This window comes from Carcharodon carcharias, chromosome 36 (genome assembly GCF_017639515.1).
Source record: "Carcharodon carcharias isolate sCarCar2 chromosome 36, sCarCar2.pri, whole genome shotgun sequence".
In the NCBI taxonomy this organism is placed as follows: Eukaryota; Metazoa; Chordata; class Chondrichthyes; order Lamniformes; family Lamnidae; genus Carcharodon; species Carcharodon carcharias.
The window spans coordinates 5,552,013-5,578,959 of record NC_054502.1 but is presented as its reverse complement, the minus strand read 5'-3'; the positions used below and the strand labels follow the sequence as shown (position 1 = coordinate 5,578,959).

At 49.3% G+C, this 26,947-nt stretch overlaps 2 protein-coding genes and 1 pseudogene across 2 annotated transcripts in view; 2 read left to right on the top strand and 1 right to left on the bottom strand.

Moving 5' to 3' along the window:
• Positions 1–562: 562 nt before the first annotated feature.
• Positions 563–2,050, top strand: LOC121272873 (early nodulin-55-1-like; the record flags this gene model as incomplete). Its single annotated transcript, XM_041179708.1, has 2 exons — positions 563–613; positions 1,982–2,050. Coding segments are annotated over 2 exons (120 nt in total), but the record flags the coding sequence as incomplete, so codon positions are not given.
• A 15,003-nt stretch (positions 2,051–17,053) lies between these two features.
• Positions 17,054–17,929, top strand: LOC121272871 (annotated as a pseudogene).
• Positions 17,930–22,522: 4,593 nt separating this feature from the next.
• The window catches only part of LOC121272905 (GTP-binding protein Rit1-like), an 8,636-nt gene continuing 4,211 nt past the window's right edge, over positions 22,523–26,947 (bottom strand). The window contains exons 2-4 of the mRNA XM_041179757.1: positions 24,964–25,037; positions 24,254–24,445; positions 22,523–23,267 (exon numbers count right to left, since the gene is read on the bottom strand). Of these exons, the coding sequence (XP_041035691.1) occupies positions 23,037–23,267; positions 24,254–24,445; positions 24,964–25,037 (497 nt within the window). The 3' untranslated portion in view covers positions 22,523–23,036. The remainder of the gene's footprint in view (positions 23,268–24,253; positions 24,446–24,963; positions 25,038–26,947) is intronic.

Genomic DNA, 26,947 nt, shown 5'->3' with positions numbered 1-26,947 from the left:
ACCATCATCTCCATCAGCATCATCTCCATCACCATCATCTCCATCAGCATCATCACTATCATCACCATCACCATCATCTCCATCACCATCATCTCCATCACCATCAACTACATCACCATCAACTACATCACCATCAACTACATCACCATCAACTACATCACCATCAACTTCATCACCATCACCATCATCTCCATCACCATCATCTCCATCACCTTCATCTCCATCACCATCATCTCCATCACCATCATCTCCGTCACCATCATCTCCATCAGCATCATCAGCATCATCACCATCGTCTCCATCACCATCGTTTCCATCACCATCGTTTCCACCACCATCGTTTCCATCACCATCGTTTCCATCACCATCGTTTCCATCACCATCATCTCCATCACCATCGTCACCATCATCTCCATCGCCATCATCACCATCACTATCATCACCATGATCTCCATCAGCATCATCTCTATCTCCATCAGCATCATCTCTATCACCATCCACTCCATCACCATCACCATCATCACCATCACCTCCATCACCATAATCTCTATCACCATCAACTCCATCACCATCACCATCATCTCCATCAGTATCATCTCCATCACCATCATCTCTATCAGCATCATCACTATCATCACCATCACCATGATCTCCATCACCATCATCTCCATCACCATCAACTACATCACCATCAACTACATCACCATCAACTACATCACCATCACCATCATCTCCATCAGCATCATCTCCGTCACCATCATCTCCATCACCATCATCTCCATCACCATCATCTCCATCACCATCGTCACCAACAACTCCATCACCATCACCGTCATCACCATCACCTCCATCACCATAATCTCTATCACCATAATCTCTATCACCATAATCTCTATCACCATCAACTCCATCACCATCACCATCATCTCCATCAGCATCATCTCCATCACCATCATCTCCATCAGCATCATCACTATCATCACCATCACCATCATCTCCATCACCATCAACTACATCACCATCAACTACATCACCATCAACTACATCACCATCAACTACATCACCATCAACTACATCACCATCAACTTCATCACCATCACCATCATCTCCATCACCATCATCTCCATCACCTTCATCTCCATCACCATCATCTCCATCACCATCATCTCCATCAGCATCATCAGCATCATCTCCATCGTCTCCATCACCATCGTTTCCATCACCATCGTTTCCACCACCATCGTTTCCATCACCATCGTTTCCATCACCATCATCTCCATCACCATCGTCACCATCATCTCCATCGCCATCATCACCATCAGTATCATCACCATGATCTCCATCAGCATCATCTCTATCTCCATCAGCATCATCTCTATCACCATCCACTCCATCACCATCACCATCATCACCATCACCTCCATCACCATAATCTCTATCACCATCAACTCCATCACCATCACCATCATCTCCATCAGTATCATCTCCATCACCATCATCTCCATCAGCATCATCACTATCATCACCATCACCATGATCTCCATCACCATCATCTCCATCACCGTCAACTACATCACCATCAACTACATCACCATCACCATCATCTCCATCAGCATCATCTCCGTCACCATCATCTCCATCACCATCATCTCCATCACCATCATCTCCATCACCATCGTCACCATCAACTCCATCACCATCACCGTCATCACCATCACCTCCATCACCATAATCTCTATCACCATAATCTCTATCACCATAATCTCTATCACCATCAACTCCATCACCATCACCATCATCTCCATCAGCATCATCTCCATCACCATCATCTCCATCAGCATCATCTCCATCAGCATCATCACTATCATCACCATCACCATCATCTCCATCACCATCAACTACATCACCATCAACTACATCACCATCAACTACATCACCATCAACTACATCACCATCAACTTCATCACCATCACCATCATCTCCATCACCATCATCTCCATCACCATCATCTCCATCACCATCATCTCCATCAGCATCATCAGCATCATCACCATCGTCTCCATCACCATCATCTCCATTACCATCATCTCCATCACCATCATCTCCATCACCATCATCTCCATCACCATCATCTCCATCACCATCATCTCCATCACCATCATCTCCATCAGCATTATCACCATCATCACCATTGTCTCCATCACCATCGTTTCCATCACCATCATCTCCATCACCATCATCACCATCGTCTCCATCACCATCATCACCATCACTATCATCACCGTCATCTCCATCAGCATCATCTCTATCTCCATCAGCATCATCTCTATCACCATCCACTCCATCACCATCACAATCTTCACCATCACCTCCTTCACTATAATCTCTATCACCATCAGCATCATCTCCATCAGCATCATCTCCATCAGCATCATCTCCATCAGCATCATCACCATCATCTCCATCACCATCATCACCATAATCTCCATCACCATCATCTCCATCACCATCATCTCCATCACCATCATCTCCATCACCGTCAGCATCATCTCCGTCAGCATCATCTCCGTCAGCGTCATCTCCGTCAGCATCATCTCCGTCACCATCATCTCCGTCACCATTAGCTCCCTCACCATCATCTCCCTCACCATCATCTCCCTCACCATCATCTCCCTCACCATCCTCTCCCTCACCATCATCTCCCTCACCATCATCTCCATCACCATCATCTCCCTCACCATCATCTCCATCACCATCATCTCCATCACCATCATCTCCATCACCATCATCTCCATCACCATCATCTCCATCACCATCATCTCTATCACCATCATCTCCATCAGCATCATCTCCATCAGCATCGTCTCCATCATCTCCATCACTCTCACCTCCATCATCTCCATCACCATCACCATCATGTCCATCACCATCATCTCCATCACTATCATCACCATCATCACCATGATCTCCATCAGCATCATCTCTATCACCATCAACACCATCAGCATCATCACCATCACCATCATCTCTATCACCATCAACTCCATCACCATCACCATCATCTCCATCAGCATCATCACTATCAACACCATCATCTCCATCGCCATCATCTCCATCACCATCATCACCATCACCATCATCTCCATCACCATCATCTCCATCACCATCATCTCCATCACCATCATCTCCATCACCATCATCTTCATCACCATTATCTCCATCACCATTATCTCCATCACCATCATCTCCAACACCATCATCTCCATCACCATCATCTCCATCACCATCGTCTCCATCACCATCGTTTCCATCACCATCGTTTCCACCACCATCGTTTCCATCACCATCGTTTCCATCACCATCATCTCCATCACCATTGTCACCATCGTCTCCATCACCATCACTATCTTCACCATCATCTCCATCAGCATCATCTCTATCTCCATCAGCATCATCTCTATCACCATCCACTCCATCACCATCACCATCATCACCATCACCATCATCACCATCACCTCCATCACCATCACCTCCATCACCATCACCTCCATCACCGTCACCTCCATCACCGTCAACTCCATCACCGTCAACTCCATCACCGTCAACTCCATCACCGTCAACTCCATCACCATCAACTACATCACCATCACCATCATCTCCATCAGCATCATCTCCGTCACCATCATCTCCATCACCATCATCTCCATCACCATGATCTCCATCACCATCGTCACCATCAACTCCATCACCATCGCCGTCATCACCATCACCTCCATCACCATAATCTCTATCACCATAATCTCTATCACCATAATCTCTATCACCATCAACTCCATCACCATCACCATCACCTCCATCAGCATCATCTCCATCACCATCATCTCCATCAGCATCATCTCCATCAGCATCATCACTATCATCACCATCACCATCATCTCCATCACCATCAACTACATCACCATCAACTACATCACCATCAACTACATCACCATCAACTACATCACCATCAACTTCATCACCATCACCATCATCTCCATCACCATCATCTCCATCACCATCATCTCCATCACCATCATCTCCATCAGCATCATCAGCATCATCACCATCGTCTCCATCACCATCATCTCCATTACCATCATCTCCATCACCATCATCTCCATCACCATCATCTCCATCACCATCATCTCCATCACCATCATCTCCATCACCATCATCTCCATCAGCATTATCACCATCATCACCATTGTCTCCATCACCATCGTTTCCATCACCATCATCTCCATCACCATCATCACCATCGTCTCCATCACCATCATCACCATCACTATCATCACCGTCATCTCCATCAGCATCATCTCAATCTCCATCAGCATCATCTCTATCACCATCCACTCCATCACCATCACAATCTTCACCATCACCTCCTTCACTATAATCTCTATCACCATCAGCATCATCTCCATCAGCATCATCTCCATCAGCATCATCTCCATCAGCATCATCACCATCATCTCCATCACCATCATCACCATCATCTCCATCACCATCATCTCCATCACCATCATCTCCATCACCATCATCTCCATCACCGTCAGCATCATCTCCGTCAGCATCATCTCCGTCAGCGTCATCTCCGTCAGCATCATCTCCGTCAGCATCATCTCCGTCACCATCATCTCCGTCACCATTAGCTCCCTCACCATCATCTCCCTCACCATCATCTCCCTCACCATCATCTCCCTCACCATCCTCTCCCTCACCATCATCTCCCTCACCATCATCTCCATCACCATCATCTCCCTCACCATCATCTCCATCACCATCATCTCCATCACCATCATCTCCATCACCATCATCTCCATCACCATCATCTCTATCACCATCATCTCCATCAGCATCATCTCCATCAGCATCGTCTCCATCATCTCCATCACTCTCACCTCCATCATCTCCATCACCATCACCATCATGTCCATCACCATCATCTCCATCACTATCATCACCATCATCACCATGATCTCCATCAGCATCATCTCTATCACCATCAACACCATCAGCATCATCACCATCACCATCATCTCTATCACCATCAACTCCATCACCATCACCATCATCTCCATCAGCATCATCACTATCAACACCATCATCTCCATCGCCATCATCTCCATCACCATCATCACCATCACCATCATCTCCATCACCATCATCTCCATCACCATCATCTCCATCACCATCATCTCCATCACCATCATCTCCATCACCATCATCTCCATCACCATCATCTTCATCACCATTATCTCCATCACCATTATCTCCATCACCATTATCTCCATCACCATCATCTCCAACACCATCATCTCCATCACCATCGTCTCCATCACCATCGTCTCCATCACCATCGTTTCCATCACCATCGTTTCCACCACCATCGTTTCCATCACCATCGTTTCCATCACCATCATCTCCATCACCATTGTCACCATCGTCTCCATCACCATCACTATCTTCACCATCATCTCCATCAGCATCATCTCTATCTCCATCAGCATCATCTCTATCACCATCCACTCCATCACCATCACCATCATCACCATCACCATCATCACCATCACCTCCATCACCATCACCTCCATCACCATCACCTCCATCACCGTCACCTCCATCACCGTCAACTCCATCACCGTCAACTCCATCACCGTCAACTCCATCACCGTCAACTCCATCACCGTCAACTCCATCTCCGTCAGCATCATCTCCGTCAGCATCATCTCCGTCAGCATCATCTCCGTCAGCATCATCTCCCTCAGCATCATCTCCCTCAGCATCATCTCCCTCAGCATCATCTCCCTCAGCATCTTCTCCACCAGCATCATCTCCACCAGCATCGTCTCCATCATCATCGTCACCATCATCTCCGTCACCATCATCTCCGTCACCATCATCTCCGTCACCATCATCTCCGTCACCATCATCTCCGTCACCATCATCTCCGTCACCATCGTCACCATCATCTCCAGCACCATCATCTCCATCACCACCATCACCATCACCTCCATCTCCATCACCATCTTCACCATTTCCATCATCACCATCTCCATCACCAACTTCTCTGTCCCCATCATCTCCATCACCATCATCTCCCTCACCATCATCTCCCTCACCATCATCTCCCTCACCATCATCTCCCTCACCATCATCTCACTCACCATCATCTCACTCACCATCATCTCACTCACCATCATCTCCCTCACCATCATCTCCCTCACCATCATCTCACTCATCATCATCTCCATCACCATCATCTCCATCACCATCATCTCCATCACCATCATCTCCATCAGCATCATCTCCATCAGCATCGTCTCCATCATCTCCATCACTCTCACCTCCATCATCTCCATCACCATCACCATCATGTCCATCACCATCATCTCCATCACTATCATCACCATCATCACCATGATCTCCATCAGCATCATCTCTATCACCATCAACTCCATCACCATCACCGTCATCACCATCACCTCCATCACCATAATCTCTATCACCATAATCCCTATCACCATAACCTCTATCACCATAATCTCTATCACCATCAACTCCATCACCATCACCATCATCTCCATCAGCATCATCTCCATCACCATCATCTCCATCAGCATCATCACTATCATCAGCATCATCTCCATCACCATCATCTCCATCACCATCAACTGCATCACCATCAACTACATCACCATCAACTACATCCCCATCAAATACATCCCCATCAACTACATCACCATCAACTTCATCAACATCAACTTCATCACCATCACCATCATCTCCATCACCATCATCTCCATCACCATCATCTCCATCACCATCATCTCCATCACCATCATCTCCATCACCATCATCAGCATCATCACCATTGTCTCCATCACCATCGTTTCCATCACCATCGTTTCCACCACCATCATTTCCATCACCATCGTTTCCATCACCATCGTTTGCATCACCATCGTTTCCATCACCATCGTTTCCATCACCATCATCTCCATCACCATCGTCACCATCGTCTCCATCACCCTCATCACCATCATTATCATCACCATGATCTCCATCAGCATCATCTCTATCTCCATCAGCATCATCTCTATCACCATCCACTCCATCACCATCAGCATCATCACCATCACCTCCATCACCATAATCTCTATCACTATCAACTCCATCACCATCACCATCATCTCCATCACCATCATCTTCGTCCCCATCATCTCCCTCACCATCATCTCCCTCACCATCATCTCCCTCACCATCATCTCCCTCACCATCATCTCCCTCACCATCATCTCCCTCACCATCATCTCCCTCACCATCATCTCCCTCACCATCATCTCCCTCACCATCATCTCCCTCACCATCATCTCCCTCACCATCATCTCCCTCACCATCATCTCCCTCACCATCATCTCCATCACCATCATCTCCATCACCATCATCTCCATCACCATCATCTCCATCACCATCATCTCCATCAGCATCATCTCCATCAGCATCATCTCCATCAGCATCGTCTCCATCATCTCCATCACTCTCACCTCCATCATCTCCATCACCATCACCATCATGTCCATCACCATCATCTCCATCACTATCATCACCATCATCACCATGATCTCCATCAGCATCATTTCTATCACCATCAACTCCATCACCATCACCGTCATCACCATCACCTCCATCACCATCACCTCCATCACCATAATCTCTATCACCATAATCTCTATCACCATAATCTCTATCACCATAATCTCTATCACCATAACCTCTATCACCATCAACTCCATCACCATCACCATCATCTCCATCAGCATCATCTCCATCAGCATCATCACCATCATCACCATCACCATCATCTCCATCACCATCATCTCCATCACCATCATCTCCATCAGCATCATCTCCATCACCATCATCTCCATCACCATCATCTCCATCACCATCAACTACATCACCATCAACTACATCACCATCACCATCATCTCCATCACCATCATCTCCATCACCATCATCTCCATCACCATCATCTCCATCACCATCATCTCCATCACCATCATCTCCATCAGCATCATCAGCATCATCACCATCGTCTCCATCACCATCGTTTCCACCACCATCGTTTCCATCACCATCGTTTCCATCACCATCGTTTCCATCACCATCGTTTCCATCACCATCGTTTCCATCACCATCGTCACCATCGTCTCCATCGCCATCACCATCACTATCATCACCATGATCTCCATCCGCATCATCTCTATCTCCATCAGCATCAACTCTATCACCATCCACTCCATCACCATCACCATCATCACCATCACCTCCATCACCATCACCTCCATCACCATAAACTCTATCACCATCAACTCCATCACCATCACCATCATCTCCATCACCATCATCTCCGTCCCCATCATCTCCATCACCATCATCTCCGTCCCCATCATCTCCGTCCCCATCATCTCCGTCCCCATCATCTCCGTCCCCATCATCTCCGTCCCCATCATCTCCGTCCCCATCATCTCCGTCCCCATCATCTCCGTCCCCATCATCTCCGTCCCCATCATCTCCGTCCCCATCATCTCTGTCCCCATCATCTCCCTCACCATCATCTCCCTCACCATCATCTCCCTCACCATATTCTCCCTCACCATCATCTCCCTCACCATCATCTCACTCACCATCATCTCCCTCACCATCATCTCCCTCACCATCATCTCACTCACCATCATCTCCCTCACCATCATCTCCATCACCATCATCTCCATCACCATCATCTCCATCACCATCATCTCCATCACCATCATCTCCATCAGCATCATCTCCATCAGCATCATCTCCATCAGCATCGTCTCCATCATCTCCATCACTCTCACCTCCATCATCTCCATCACCATCACCATCATGTCCATCACCATCATCTCCATCACTATCATCACCATGATCTCCATCAGCATCATCTCTATCACCATCAACTCCATCACCATCACCGTCATCACCATCACCTCCATCACCATCATCTCTATCACCATAATCTCTATCACCATAATCTCTATCACCATCAACTCCATCACCATCACCATCATCTCCATCAGCATCATCTCCATCACCATCATCTCCATCAGCATCATCACTATCATCACCATCACCATCATCTCCATCACCATCATCTCCATCACCATCAACTACATCACCATCAACTACATCACAGTCAACTACATCACCATCACCATCATCTCCATCAGCATCATCTCCGTCACCATCATCTCCGTCACCATCATCTCCGTCACCATCATCTCCGTCACCATCATCTCCATCACCATCGTCACCATCAACTCCATCACCATCACCGTCATCACCATCACCTCCATCACCATAATCTCTATCACCATAATCTCTATCACCATAATCTCTATCACCATAATCTCTATCCCCATCAACTCCATCACCATCAACTCCATCACCATCACCATCATCTCCATCAGCATCATCTCCATCACCATCATCTCCATCAGCATCATCACTATCATCACCATCACCATCATCTCCATCACCATCATCTCCATCACCATCAACTACATCACCATCAACTACATCACCATCAACTACATCACCATCAACTTCATCACCATCACCATCATCTCCATCACCATCATCTCTATCACCTTCATCTCCATCACCATCATCTCCATCACCATCATCTCCATCACCATCATCTCCATCAGCATCATCACCATCGTCTCCATCACCATCATCTCCATCACCATCAACTACATCACCATCAACTACATCATCATCAACTACTTCACCATCAACTACATCACCATCACCATCATCTCCATCACCATTATCTCCATCACCATCATCTCCATCACCATCATCTCCATCACCATCATCTCCATCAGCATCATCACCATCATCACCATCGTCTCCATCACCATCGTTTCCATCACCATCATCTCCATCACCATCGTCACCATCGTCTCCATCACCATCATCACCATCACTATCATCACCATCATCTCCATCACCATCATCTCCATCACCTTCATCTCCATCACCATCATCTCCATCACCATCATCTCCATCATCATCATCTCCATCAGCATCATCACCATCGTCTCCATCACCATCATCTCCATCACCATCAACTACATCACCATCAACTACATCATCATCAACTACTTCACCATCAACTACATCACCATCACCATCATCTCCATCACCATTATCTCCATCACCATCATCTCCATCACCATCATCTCCATCACCATCATCTCCATCAGCATCATCACCATCGTCTCCATCACCATCGTTTCCATCACCATCGTTTCCATCACCATCGTTTCCATCACCATCATCTCCATCACCATCATCACCATCGTCTCCATCACCATCATCACCATCACTATCATCACCGTCATCTCCATCAGCATCATCTCTATCTCCATCAGCATCATCTCTATCACCATCCACTCCATCACCATCACCATCATCACCATCACCTCCATCACTATAATCTCTATCACCATCAGCATCATCTCCATCAGCATCATCTCCATCAGCATCATCTCCATCAGCATCATCTCCATCAGCATCATCACCATCATCTCCATCACCATCATCTCCATCATCTCCATCACCATCATCTCCATCACCATCATCTCCATCACCATCATCTCCATCACCATCATCTCCATCACCATCATCTCCATCACCATTTTCTCCATCACCATCATCTCCATCACCTTCATCTCCATCACCATCACCATCATCTCCGTCAGCATCATCTCCGTCAGCATCATCTCCGTCAGCATCATCTCCGTCACCATCATCTCCGTCACCATCATCTCCGTCACCATCATCTCCGTCACCATCATCTCCGTCACCATCGTCACCATCATCTCCAGCACCATCATCTCCATCACCACCATCACCATCACCTCCATCTCCATCACCATCTTCACCATTTCCATCATCACCATCTCCATCACCAACTTCTCTGTCCCCATCATCTCCATCACCATCATCTCCCTCACCATCATCTCCCTCACCATCATCTCCCTCACCATCAGCTCCCTCACCATCATCTCACTCACCATCATCTCACTCACCATCATCTCCAACACCATCATCTCCAACACCATCATCTCCAACACCATCATCTCCCTCACCATCATCTCCATCACCATCATCTCCATCACCATCATCTCCATCACCATCATCTCCATCACCATCATCTCCATCAGCATCATCTCCATCAGCATCGTCTCCATCATCTCCATCACTCTCACCTCCATCATCTCCATCACCATCACCATCATGTCCATCACCATCATCTCCATCACTATCATCACCATCATCACCATGATCTCCATCAGCATCATCTCTATCACCATCAACTCCATCACCATCACCGTCATCACCATCACCTCCATCACCATAATCTCTATCACCATAATCCCTATCACCATAACCTCTATCACCATAACCTCTATCACCATAATCTCTATCAACATCAACTCCATCACCATCACCATCATCTCCATCAGCATCATCTCCATCACCATCATCTCCATCAGCATCATCACTATCATCAGCATCATCTCCATCACCATCATCTCCATCACCATCAACTGCATCACCATCAACTACATCACCATCAACTACATCCCCATCAAATACATCCCCATCAACTACATCACCATCAACTTCATCAACATCAACTTCATCACCATCACCATCATCTCCATCACCATCATCTCCATCACCATCATCTCCATCACCATCATCTCCATCACCATCATCTCCATCAGCATCATCAGCATCATCACCATTGTCTCCATCACCATCGTTTCCATCACCATCGTTTCCACCACCATCATTTCCATCACCATCGTTTCCATCACCATCGTTTCCATCACCATCGTTTCCATCACCATCATCTCCATCACCATCGTCACCATCGTCTCCATCACCCTCATCACCATCATTATCATCACCATGATCTCCATCAGCATCATCTCTATCTCCATCAGCATCATCTCTATCACCATCCACTCCATCACCATCAGCATCATCACCATCACCTCCATCACCATAATCGCTATCACTATCAACTCCATCACCATCACCATCATCTCCATCACCATCATCTTCGTCCCCATCATCTCCCTCACCATCATCTCCCTCACCATCATCTCCCTCACCATCATCTCCCTCACCATCATCTCCCTCACCATCATCTCCCTCACCATCATCTCCCTCACCATCATCTCCATCACCATCATCTCCATCACCATCATCTCCATCACCATCATCTCCATCACCATCATCTCCATCAGCATCATCTCCATCAGCATCATCTCCATCAGCATCGTCTCCATCATCTCCATCACTCTCACCTCCATCATCTCCATCACCATCACCATCATGTCCATCACCATCATCTCCATCACTATCATCACCATCATCACCATGATCTCCATCAGCATCATCTCTATCACCATCAACTCCATCACCATCACCGTCATCACCATCACCTCCATCACCATCACCTCCATCACCATAATCTCTATCACCATAATCTCTATCACCATAATCTCTATCACCATAATCTCTATCACCATAATCTCTATCACCATAATCTCTATCACCATAACCTCTATCACCATCAACTCCATCACCATCACCATCATCTCCATCAGCATCATCTCCATCAGCATCATCACCATCATCTCCATCACCATCATCTCCATCACCATCATCTCCATCACCATCATCTCCATCACCATCATCTCCATCACCATCATCTCCATCACCATCAACTACATCACCATCAACTACATCACCATCACCATCATCTCCATCACCATCATCTCCATCACCATCATCTCCATCACCATCATCTCCATCACCATCATCTCCATCACCATCATCTCCATCAGCATCATCAGCATCATCACCATCGTCTGCATCACCATCGTTTCCACCACCATCGTTTCCATCACCATCGTTTCCATCACCATCGTTTCCATCACCATCGTTTCCATCACCATCGTTTCCATCACCATCATCTCCATCACCATCGTCACCATCGTCTCCATCGCCATCACCATCACTATCATCACCATGATCTCCATCCGCATCATCTCTATCTCCATCAGCATCAACTCTATCACCATCCACTCCATCACCATCACCATCATCACCATCACCTCCATCACCATCACCTCCATCACCATAAACTCTATCACCATCAACTCCATCACCATCACCATCATCTCCATCACCATCATCTCCGTCCCCATCATCTCCATCACCATCATCTCCGTCCCCATCATCTCCGTCCCCATCATCTCCGTCCCCATCACCTCCGTCCCCATCATCTCCGTCCCCATCATCTCCGTCCCCATCATCTCCGTCCCCATCATCTCCGTCCCCATCATCTCCGTCCCCATCATCTCCGTCCCCCTCATCTCCGTCCCCATCATCTCTGTCCCCATCATCTCCCTCACCATCATCTCCCTCACCATCATCTCCCTCACCATATTCTCCCTCACCATCATCTCCCTCACCATCATCTCACTCACCATCATCTCCCTCACCATCATCTCCCTCACCATCATCTCCCTCACCATCATCTCACTCACCATCATCTCCCTCACCATCATCTCCATCACCATCATCTCCATCACCATCATCTCCATCACCATCATCTCCATCACCATCATCTCCATCAGCATCATCTCCATCAGCATCATCTCCATCAGCATCGTCTCCATCATCTCCATCACTCTCACCTCCATCATCTCCATCACCATCACCATCATGTCCATCACCATCATCTCCATCACTATCATCACCATGATCTCCATCAGCATCATCTCTATCACCATCAACTCCATCACCATCACCGTCATCACCATCACCTCCATCACCATCATCTCTATCACCATAATCTCTATCACCATAATCTCTATCACCATCAACTCCATCACCATCACCATCATCTCCATCAGCATCATCTCCATCACCATCATCTCCATCAGCATCATCACTATCATCACCATCACCATCATCTCCATCACCATCATCTCCATCACCATCAACTACATCACCATCAACTACATCACAGTCAACTACATCACCATCACCATCATCTCCATCAGCATCATCTCCGTCACCATCATCTCCGTCACCATCATCTCCGTCACCATCATCTCCGTCACCATCATCTCCGTCACCATCATCTCCGTCACCATCATCTCCATCACCATCGTCACCATCAACTCCATCACCATCACCGTCATCACCATCACCTCCATCACCATAATCTCTATCACCATAATCTCTATCACCATAATCTCTATCACCATAATCTCTATCACCATAATCTCTATCCCCATCAACTCCATCACCATCAACTCCATCACCATCACCATCATCTCCATCAGCATCATCTCCATCACCATCATCTCCATCAGCATCATCACTATCATCACCATCACCATCATCTCCATCACCATCATCTCCATCACCATCAACTACATCACCATCAACTACATCACCATCAACTACATCACCATCAACTTCATCACCATCACCATCATCTCCATCACCATCATCTCTATCACCTTCATCTCCATCACCATCATCTCCATCACCATCATCTCCATCACCATCATCTCCATCAGCATCATCACCATCGTCTCCATCACCATCATCTCCATCACCATCAACTACATCACCATCAACTACATCATCATCAACTACTTCACCATCAACTACATCACCATCACCATCATCTCCATCACCATTATCTCCATCACCATCATCTCCATCACCATCATCTCCATCACCATCATCTCCATCAGCATCATCACCATCATCACCATCGTCTCCATCACCATCGTTTCCATCACCATCATCTCCATCACCATCGTCACCATCGTCTCCATCACCATCATCACCATCACTATCATCACCATCATCTCCATCACCATCATCTCCATCACCTTCATCTCCATCACCATCATCTCCATCACCATCATCTCCATCACCATCATCTCCATCAGCATCATCACCATCGTCTCCATCACCATCATCTCCATCACCATCAACTACATCACCATCAACTACATCATCATCAACTACTTCACCATCAACTACATCACCATCACCATCATCTCCATCACCATTATCTCCATCACCATCATCTCCATCACCATCATCTCCATCACCATCATCTCCATCAGCATCATCACCATCGTCTCCATCACCATCGTTTCCATCACCATCGTTTCCATCACCATCATCTCCATCACCATCATCACCATCGTCTCCATCACCATCATCACCATCACTATCATCACCGTCATCTCCATCAGCATCATCTCTATCTCCATCAGCATCATCTCTATCACCATCCACTCCATCACCATCACCATCATCACCTCCATCACTATAATCTCTATCACCATCAGCATCATCTCCATCAGCATCATCTCCATCAGCATCATCTCCATCAGCATCATCTCCATCAGCATCATCTCCATCAGCATCATCACCATCATCTCCATCACCATCATCTCCATCATCTCCATCACCATCATCTCCATCACCATCATCTCCATCACCATCATCTCCATCACCATCATCTCCATCACCATCATCTCCATCACCATCATCTCCATCACCTTCATCTCCATCACCATCACCATCATCTCCGTCAGCATTATCTCCGTCACCATCATCTCCGTCACCATCATCTCCGTCACCATCATCTCCGTCACCATCATCTCCATCACCATCAGCTCCGTCACCATCAACTACATCACCATCAACTACATCATCATCAACTACATCACCATCATCTCCATCAGCATCATCACCATCATCACCATCGTCTCCATCACCATCATTTCCATCACCATCATCTCCATCACCATTGTCGCCATTGTCTCCATCACCATCACTATCTTCACCATCATCTCCATCATCATCATCTCTATCTCCATCAGCATCATCTCTATCACCATCCACTCCATCACCATCACCATCATCACCATCACCTCCATCACCATCAACTCCATCACCATCAACTCCATCACCATCAGCATCATCTCCGTCAGCATCATCTCCGTCAGCATCATCTCCGTCAGCATCATCTCCATCAGCATCATCTCCGTCAGCATCATCTCCATCAGCATCATCTCCCTCACCATCATCTCCCTCACCATCATGTCCCTCACCATCATCTCCCTCACCATCATCTCCATCACCATCATCTCGCTCACCATCATCTCCATCACCATCATCTCCATCACCATCATCTCCATCACCATCATCTCCATCAGCATCATCTCCATCAGCATCATCTCCATCAGCATCATCTCCATCAGCATCATCTCCATCAGCATCGTCTCCATTATCTCCATCACTCTCACCTCCATCATCTCCATCACCATCACCATCATCTCCATCACCATCATCTCCATCTCTATCATCACCATCATCACCATGATCTCCATCAGCATCATCTCTATCACCATCAACTCCATCACCATCACCGTCATCACCATCACCTCCATCACCATAATCTCTATCACCATAATCTCTATCACCATAATCTCTATCACCATCAACTCCATCACCATCAACTCCATCACCATCACCATCATCTCCATCAGCATCATCTCCATCACCATCATCTCCATCAGCATCATCACTATCATCACCATCACCATCATCTCCATCACCATCATCTCCATCACCATCAACTACATCACCATCAACTACATCACCATCAACTACATCACCATCAACTTCATCACCATCACCATCATCTCCATCACCATCATCTCCATCACCATCATCTCCATCACCATCATCTCCATCACCATCATCTCCATCACCATCATCTCCATCACCATCATCTCCATCACCATCATCTCCATCAGCATCATCAGCATCATCACCATCGTCTCCATCACCATCGTTTCCATCACCATCGTTTCCACCACCGTTTCCATCACCATCGTTTCCATCACCATCATCTCCATCACCATCGTCACCATCGTCTCCATCGCCATCATCACCATCACTATCATCACCATGATCTCCATCAGCATCATCTCTATCTCCATCAGCTTCATCTCTATCACCATCCACTCCATCACCATCACCATCATCACCATCACCTCCATCACCATCATCTCTATCACCATCCACTCCATCACCATCACCATCATCACCATCACCTCCATCAGCATCATCTCCATCACCATCATCTCCATCATCACCATCACCATCATCTCCATCACCATCATCTCCATCACCATCATCTCCATCACCATCATCTCCATCACCATCATCTCCATCACCATCATCTCCATCACCATCATCTCCATCACCATCATCTCCATCACCATCATCTCCATCACCATCATCTCCATCACCATCATCTCCGTCAGCATCATCTCCGTCAGCATCATCTCCGTCAGCATCAACTCCGTCACCATCATCTCCATCACCATCATCTCCATCACCATCATCTCCATCACCATCGTCACCATCAACTCCATCACCATCACCTTCATCACCATCACCTCCATCACCATAATCTCTATCACCATAAACTCTATCACCATAATCTCTATCACCGTCAACTCCATCACCATCACCATCATCTCCATCAGCATCATCTCCATCAGCATCATCACTATCATCACCATCACCATCATCTCCATCACCATCATCTCCATCACCATCATCTCCATCACCATCAACTACATCACCATCAACTACATCACCATCAACTTCATCACCATCACCATCATCTCCATCACCATCATCTCCATCACCATCATCTCCATCACCATCATCTCCATCAGCATCATCAGCATCATCACCATCGTCTCCATCACCATCGTTTCCATCGCCATCGTTTCCACCACCATCGTTTCCATCACCATCGTTTCCATCACCATCATCTCCATCACCATCATCACCATCGTCTCCATCGCCATCATCACCATCACTATCATCACCATGATCTCCATCAGCATCATCTCTATCTCCATCAGCATCATCTCTATCACCATCCACTCCATCACCATCACCATCATCACCATCACCTCCATCACCATAATCTCTATCACCATCAACTCCATCACCATCACCATCATCTCCATCAGCTTCATCTCCATCACCATCATCTCCATCAGCATCATCACTATCATCACCATCACCATCATCTCCATCACCATCATCTCCATCACCATCAACTACATCACCATCAACTACATCACCATCACCATCATCTCCATCAGCATCATCTCCGTCACCATCATCTCCATCACCATCATCTCCATCACCATCGTCACCATCATCTCCAGCACCATCATCTCCATCACCACCATCACCATCACCTCCATCTCCATCACCATCTTCACCATTTCCATCATCACCATCTCCATCACCATCATCTCCATCACCATCATCTCCATCACCATCTCCGTCACCATCATCACCATTATCTCCATCACTATCATCTCCCTCACCATCATCTCCATCAGCATTGTCTCCATCATCTCCATCACTATCACCTCCATCATCTCCATCCCCATCACCATCATCTCCATCACCATCACCTCCATCACCATCATCTCCATCACTATCATCTCCATCACTATCATCACCACCATCACCATGATCTCCATCAGCATCATCTCTATCACCATCAACTCCATCACCATCACCACTATCACCATCATCACCATCACCATCATCTCCATCACCATCATCTCCATCACCATCAACTACATCACCATCATCATCATCTCCATCACCATCATCTCCATCACCATCATCTCCATCACCATCATCTCCATCAGCATCATCACCATCATCACCATCGTCTCCATCACCTTAGTTTCCATCACCATCATCTCCATCACCATCGTCAGCATCGTCTCCATCACCATCATCACCATCAGCATCGTCTCCATCAGCATCATCTCCATCACCATCGTCACCATCATCTCCATCACCATCATCACCATCATTTCCAGCACCATCAATATCGTCTCCATCACCATCTATTACAGCTGAGGGGAAGTCTTGTGCTTCCAAGCTTCCCAGGGCTGCTTCCCAGGCTGACAAAGTCAACATAGGTTTGTGATAGGGAAATGTTGTTTGACCTATTTATTGGAGTCCTTTGAGGTTGTAAGTAGTCGACTAGATAAAGGGGAACCAGTAGATGTGGTGTACTTGGACTGTCAAAAGGCATTTGATAATGTGGCACACACAAGGTTAAAATAACAAGTTTGGGTTCATGGAGTGGGGTTGTTACATTAGCATGGAATGAGGGTCGGGTGATGGGCAGAGAGCATCCACAAAGGGAGTATATTCAATTTGCTAGACTTTTATTTGTATTTTTACTTACAATCTGCATTATTGACTTAGATGAAGAGTCACAAAGTGAAGTATCTAAGTTAGCTGACGATGCAAAGCTAGATGGGAATCCAAGCTGTGAGGAGGACACAAAGAGGCTGGAGAGAGATATTACCAGTAAGTGAAAGGGCAATGCGGTGGTAGCTTTTTAATAAATTATTTTATGGATTTGGGTGTTGCTGGCGAGGCCAGTGACTTTTATTGTCCTTGAGAAGTTGGTAGTGAGCTGCAGCCTTGAACCGCTGCAGTCCCCGTGGAGTGTCATGTGGGTTAAGCGTCAGCTCATTCACTTTGGCAGTAAGATTGGAGAAGCAGAATATTTTTCTGAATAAGCGTGATGTTTGTAACTGTTGATATTCGAGGTCATTGGGTGCACTCACACGAGGAACAGCACAAAGTTTGCATGTAGGTGCAGCAAGCAATCAGGAAAGCTAATGACACGTTGCACTTTACTGTCTAGGAATTGGGGTTCAAGAGTGCCGAGACTTGCTACGATTGTACAGGGCTTTGGTGAGACCACAGTTGGAGCACTGTGTACAGTTTTGTTCTCCATATTTAAGGGAGGACCCACTTGCACTGGAGGCAGTACAGCGAAGGTTCACCAGATCGTTCCCACTACAGTGTTGTCCCATGAAAGACTTGAGTAAATTGGGTTTATAAACTCATTTTGAAGCGGACAGTATTCTGACGGGGCTTGACAGGGTAGATAACTGAGAGGTCGTTTCCCCACAGACTGGGCGCACAGTCTCAGGAGAGAGGGGCTGATCATTTCGGACAGAGGGGAGCAGAAATTTCTTCGCTTCACTCAGAGGGCTGTGAATCTTAGTAATTCTCTACCTAGAGAGTGTTGTGGATGCTCCATCGCTGAATGTGTTCAGGACTGAGGTAGCTTTCGTTTCTCGGGATTTGAGTGATCGGGAGAGTGGGCGGGAGTTAATCCCGACGATCTGGCAACGATTGGATTAAATGATGCAGCAGGTTCAAGGGACTATGTGGTCGACTCCTGCTCCTGTTTCTTATCCTGTTCATAGGTGTAGCTCGATGCTGGAGTGTGAGGCACACAGCAGGTTCTCTGTGGCCCGGTCCCTCTGCTTTACCGAGCTAGCAGGTCTCAGACAAAAAGTTTTTCTGTTTAGGATAAAACCGGCATCAATTCCTCTTGGTTGGAAGAGGGAAGGGGTGGGTGGGTTTTGGTGTGAGGAAGGGTCGGCATCAGCCAGGGTTGCTGCTCCTGATCGCCGCCCTGCTGGGACGTGAATGGGCGTTGGACTACATTCTGTGATGCAACCCCATGTCGAATAGCCTTCCACTTGTCGCAAGTGGAGCAACTCCTCTGGTGGGGAAACCGGGACAGTGGCTAAAGGTGGAGTCGTAGCCCCAGACTTGAGAAGTGGGGGTGTCAGGTGTTGTTGGATTGTGGGGGTGGGAGAGAAAGATAAGATTGCTTCCATCTTGACCTGAATTCCTTAGAGCGTTGGGAGCCCAGCTAATACATGGTCTAGTCTCGATCTTTCTCTCTCTTATTCAACGCCTCCCCCAACCACTGTGTGTGTGTGTGTGTGTGTGGATTTTCATCGACTGATATAGCACAGGAGGCCACTTGATCCACCAGAGCTATACTAGCTCATTGAAAGAGCTATCCAATTAGTCCCAAACCTGCTCTTGAAAGATTTTTTATTTTTAAATCTTCATTTAATAGTCAAGCTTCCTCAACAGCCACAGCGTTACATCAAACAGTTTACATTACATGTCAGTTCTACATGGAGAAGCAGGAACGTGGGCTGCAGCTTTGAGACTGATCCCTTCACAATCAGAGTTAACAGTTCCATAGTCCAGTTCGCCTTCAAACATCAGCCGTGGTGCCGCTGGCTGTTGAGCGATTGCAGCAAGCTTTGCAGCCTTGGGGTTGGATCAGGCAGGAGTGTGTGATGCCTTCTGCAGTCGAGTTTACGGCCCGGATGTGCTTGTGCAGACTGTTCCGCTTGGGCTGAGGTGATCAAGGACACTCTGTTAAGCAAGATAAGAGGTCCTGGAAGGTGGGGGTGGGGGAGAGGAATTGTGTGGGAATATGAGGGAATGAAAGGGAGCCTTTACCTACACACCAGTCAGTGAGCGGGTTGGATTGAGGATTCCAGTTATATAAATCCCAGCAAGTGAAAAATTTGGTGGTCAGTGCTAACATTGGCTTGTTTTATGTTTGAGTCTTGGATTCAAGTCCCGCTCATGGTATAGGAATCTGAGATCAGGAGTGCATTGCTGAAAGGGGCAATTTTTGATTAAATCACCAAGTGATTGGAAGGCTCTCCTCTGAGATTAGGGCTCAGGAGAGTGTAGAGGGAGCTTTACTCTGTATCTAACCCCGTGCTGTACCTGTCCTGGGAGTGTTTGTTGGGGACAGTGTAGAGGGAGCTTTACTCTGTATCTAACCCCGTGCTGTACCTGTCCTGGGAGTGTTTGTTGGGGACAGTGTAGAGGGAGCTTTACTCTGTATCTAACCCCGTGCTGTACCTGTCCTGGGAGTGTTTGATGGGGACGGTGTAGAGGGAGATTTACTCTGTATCTAACCCCGTGCTGTACCTGTCCTGGGAGTGTTTGTTGGGGACAGTGTAGAGGGAGCTTTACTCTGTATCTAACCCCGTGCTGTACCTGTCCTGGGAGTGTTTGATGGGGACAGTGTAGAGGGAGCTTTACTCTGTATCTAACCCCGTGCTGTACCTGTCCTGGGAGTGTTTGATGCGGACAGTGTAGAGGGAGCTTTACTCTGTATCTAACCCCGTGCTGTCCCTGTTCTGGGAGTGTTTGATGGGGACAGTGTAGAGGGATCTTTACTCTGTATCTAACTCCGTGCTGTACCTGTCCTGGGAGTGTTTGATGGGGACAGTGTAGAGGGCGCTTTACTCTGTATCTAACCCTGTGCTGTACCTGTCCTGGGAGTGTTTGATGGGGACAGTGTAGAGGGAGATTTACTCTGTATCTAACCCCGTGTTGTACCTGTCCTGGGAGTGTTTGATGGGGACAGTGTAGAGGGAGTTTTACTCTGTATCTAACCCCGTGCTGTACCTGTCCTGGGAGTGTTTGATGGGGACAGTGTAGAGGGAGATTTACTCTGTATCAAACCCCGTGCTGTACCTGTCCTGAGAGTGTTGGAGGGGGTGGCCCTAAAATGTATTGTCCAAACCTATCTATTAGTGCAGTAATATGAATATGGCTGCGACATGTCAATTGCTCTGTTAAATTTAGTTGAGGGCTGGCTATCTCAGTGAGTCCATGAGGAGTGAGTGGAGGGACAGAGGGAGGGAGGGAGATTCTGTACCGCTGAATTTTGGTTACTGTGAGGGTAGGGGCTGGGAGAACTGCTGCAGAAGTGACTGATATTCAGCCTCCTGAACATAACCCCTCGTGCATAAACTTGCGGAGGAGTGCAAGGTTGTTGTGGGGCGTGGAGGGTCTGCAACCACAGTTCGCCAATGGGGGGGGAGGGGGGGGGGGCACCCGCCTCCACCCCAATTTCTGCCCCCTCCCCACCCAACCCCTCACGTTATTGAGTCCCTTTTCTTTCTGAAGGGCCCCTTTAATCTTTTCCAGACACTGTCCTTGCTCTTCCCACGCCTCTCCTGTGCCAGGACAGCCTCCTTCTCCTTCCTCCGGATTTCCCGCACCATGGCGTGGAATACGTCATCGATGAAATAGCGCAGGGCCGCCGAGGTCTCGAAGAATGGGCAGTTGAACTCTCGGGCCAGGACCATGCCCTCCTCCTTCGACACCTGGGTAATAAGACAAGGGGAACGAGAGGCTTAACTGGTAACCCAGAACTGTCCGTTGGGACAGCCAGGACTGTGTCCCACCCCTCCACCCCCCCAGCGCTCCCTGACAGAGCCGGACACACAGCAAGCCGCTTGCTCCCGGACTGGACAGAAAGGTTTCTGCAGCTCACACCCTCCCGCTTCACTTTTCACTGGAAATCCCACTTCGTTTGCCCTCTCCCGACTTTTTCCGCCTTGTTCCTGAACGCGCCCCACCCCCTCCCCTCAGAGACGCAGAGTGGAGCTGGGAAATGGGCGCCTCGAGCCCCTGGCGCTTGTGGAGCTCGGGGTGATGCCCTCCCCAGTGGAATTGCCTGCTGCTTGGGTTCGGCGGAGACAGGCCCGTCGCTCGGGGCGAGCCACCGGAGAGCCGCCTGGCAGGCGCGAGAGGGGTTAAACCGAGGCCTCGCCCTTCCCCCTTCAGGTGGAGCGTACCGGATCCCACGCACAGTGTTTCGAAGGAGAGCAGTGGGCGAGGGGATTGGGGGAGGGGGGGGTCGGGGGGCAGGAATTCTCCCCGGTGTACCTGGGGGGTGGGGGTGGGGGGCAATGTTTATCCCTCAACCAACACCAGCAAAAGCGCAGTTGACCTGGGTCGCTACCCAGCAATGCTGTTTGTGGGATCTTGCTGTGCGCACATGGGCTGCCGCGCTTTCGACATTACAACAGCATCGACAATGCCAGGTGGCGGGGTGGGGGGCGGGGGGGTGTGGGATTGGCTGCAGGCGGTGTTGAGACGTCCCGAGGTCAGGAAAGGCGCTACGCAAATGCAAGTTCTCAACGAACCAATTGCAGCGTAACCAGGTGCGACCGAAGTGGATCCAGCTTCTCTCGGGTGTGTGTCTCAAGGTGGGGGGGGGGGGTGGTACGCACCCACCCACCCACCAGAGATGACCCCTGTGCCGCTGGGCCATGAGCCCGGGCGCAGCCCCCGATGGGCGTTTTACCTGTCGAAGGTTGCACAGGTCTGACTTGTTCCCCACCAGCACCACCGGGATGTCATAGGTGTGCCGCACCCGGTAGATCAGCTGCTTGAACTCGATGGCCTCCTGGAAGCTGCGGCGGTCTGTGATGGAGTAGCAGATGATGAAGCCCTCGCCCCCACGCATGTACTGGTCCCTCATGGCCGTAAACTCTGCCTGAAACGTCGCAGCATCGAGAGAAGAAATCAGGTCAGAGGCCAGTACGCAAGGTGTCTTCAGTCTTCGTCACCCCCTCCGCCGGCCCACCCCACCCACCCCGGGCACCCGACCCATCCACCCTCACTCACTGGGTACCACACTACCCCCACCCCTTTCCGATTCCCAGGGACACTGTTTCCAATCCCACTCCACAGATGTGAGCACACAATCCAGGCTGACGCTCGCTGTGCCGCACAGAGGGAGTGCTGCACAGAGTGTGGGGGGAGAGTACTGAGAAAAGTGCCATTAAAACACCTTTTTGTCATTTTTAACCCCCGACATTTTTTCACCCCCATTAATCCCCCACACTTGAGGTGTTACAAACCCAGACCCCCACCAACCCCGCCCCCCCCCCCACCCCAGCCAAAAACACCCCCGGGACTTGGCCCTTTAGTGGTGGAGATGGGGTCTTAAGGAGCCACGTTATGGTGGTCTTCCAGTGTTGTCAGGTTAATGTTGACCCCTTGTGCACCCACCTGCCCTGCTGTGTCCAGAATGTCCAGATGTGCTGACTCGTCGTCGATTCGAACTCTTGTCTTGTAGGCATCCTCTGAGAAAAGGAGAGGGTTTTAGAGGAAAGTCGTCACCAGAACGAAGGAAACCTCCTTCACCTCGTAATCTTGTCACCTGTCACCCCATAACCTCGACCCCTCCCTATCTCTGTAACCTCCTCCAGCCCCTACACCCCTCCCTATCTCTGTAACCTCCTCCAGCCCCTACACCCCTCCCTATCTCTGTAACCTCCTCCAGCCCTACACCCCTCCCTGTCTCTGTAACCTCCTCCAGCCCCTACACCCCTCCCTATCTCTGTAACCTCCTCCAGCCCCTACACCCCTCCCTATCTCTGTAACCTCCTCCAGCCCCTACACCCCTCCCTATCTCTGTAACCTCCTCCAGCCCCTACACCCCTCCCTATCTCTGTAACCTCCTCCAGCCCTACACCCCTCCCTGTCTCTGTAACCTCCTCCAGCCCCTACACCCCTCCCTATCTCTGTAACCTCCTCCAGCCCTACACCCCTCCCTGTCTCTGTAACCTCCTCCAGCCCCTACACCCCTCCCTATCTCTGTAACCTCCTCCAGCCCCTACACCCCTCCCTATCTCTGTAACCTCCTCCAGCCCCTACACCCCTCCCTATCTCTGTAACCTCCTCCAGCCACTAGACCCCTTCCTATCTCTGTAACCTCCTCCAGCCCCAACACCCCTCCCTATCTCTGTAACCTCCTCCAGCCCCTACACCTCTCCCTATCTCTGTAACCTCATCCAGCCACTACACCCCTCCCTATCTCTGTAACCTCCTCCAGCCACTACACCCCTCTGAGGTCTCTGCGCTCCTCCAATTCCGGCCTCTTGTGTGTCCCCCGTCACTGCTCCATTGGCGGCTGTGTCATGAAGTGCCTGAGCCCTAAGCTTTGAAATTCACTCCCTAAATCTCCCCATCTCCCTCTCTCCCTCTCACCCTCTCTCTCCCCGTCGCACTCTCCCTCTCTCTCTCCCCTTGCGCTCTCCCCCTCTCTCTCTCTCCCCTTGCGCTCTCCCCCTCTCTCTCTCCCCTTGCGCTCTCCCCCTCTCTCTCTCCCCTTGCGCTCTCCCCCTCTCTCTCTCCCCTTGCGCTCTCCCCCTCTCTCTCTCCCCTTGCGCTCTCCCCCTCTCTCTCTCCCCTTGCGCTCTCCCCCTCGTGCTCTCCCCCTCTCTCTCCCCCACGCTCTCCCCCTCTCTCCCCTTGCGCTCTCCCCCTCTCTCCCCTTGCGCTCTCCCCCTCTCTCTCCCCTTGCGCTCTCCCCCTCTCTCTCTCCCCTTGCGCTCTCCCCCTCTCTCTCTCCCCTTGCGCTCTCCCCCTCTCTCTCTCCCCTTGCGCTCTCCCTCTCTCTCTCCCCTTGTGCTCTCCCTCTCTCTCTCTCTCTCTCTCCGCCGCGCTCTCCCTCACTCTCTCTCTCCGTCGCGCTCTCCCTCTCTCTCTCCCCGTCACGCTCTCCCTCTCTCTCCCTCTCTCCCCGTCGCGCTCTCCCTCTCTCCCCGTCGCGCTCTCCCTCTCTCCCCGTCGCGCTCTCCCTCTCTCCCCATCGCGCTCTCCCTCTCTCCCCATTGCGCTCTCCCCCTCTCTCTCTCTCTCCCCGTCGCGCTCTCCCTCTCTCCCCGTCGCGCTCTCCCTCTCTCCCCGTCGCGCTCTCCCTCTCTCCCCGTCGCGCTCTCCCTCTCTCCCCATCGTGCTCTCCCTCTCTCTCTCTCTCTCCCCGTCGCGCTCTCCCTCTCTCCCCGTCGCGCTCTCCCTCTCTCCCCGTCGCGCTCTCCCTCTCTCCCCGTCGCGCTCTCCCTCTCTCCCCGTCGCGCTCTCCCTCCCTCTCTCTCTCTCCTCGTCGCGCTCTCCCTCTCCCTCTCTCTCCCCTGGTCTCGCTCTCCCTCTCTCTCCCCTGGTCTCGCTCTCCCTCTCCCTCTCTCTCCCCGGTCTCGCTCTCCCTCTC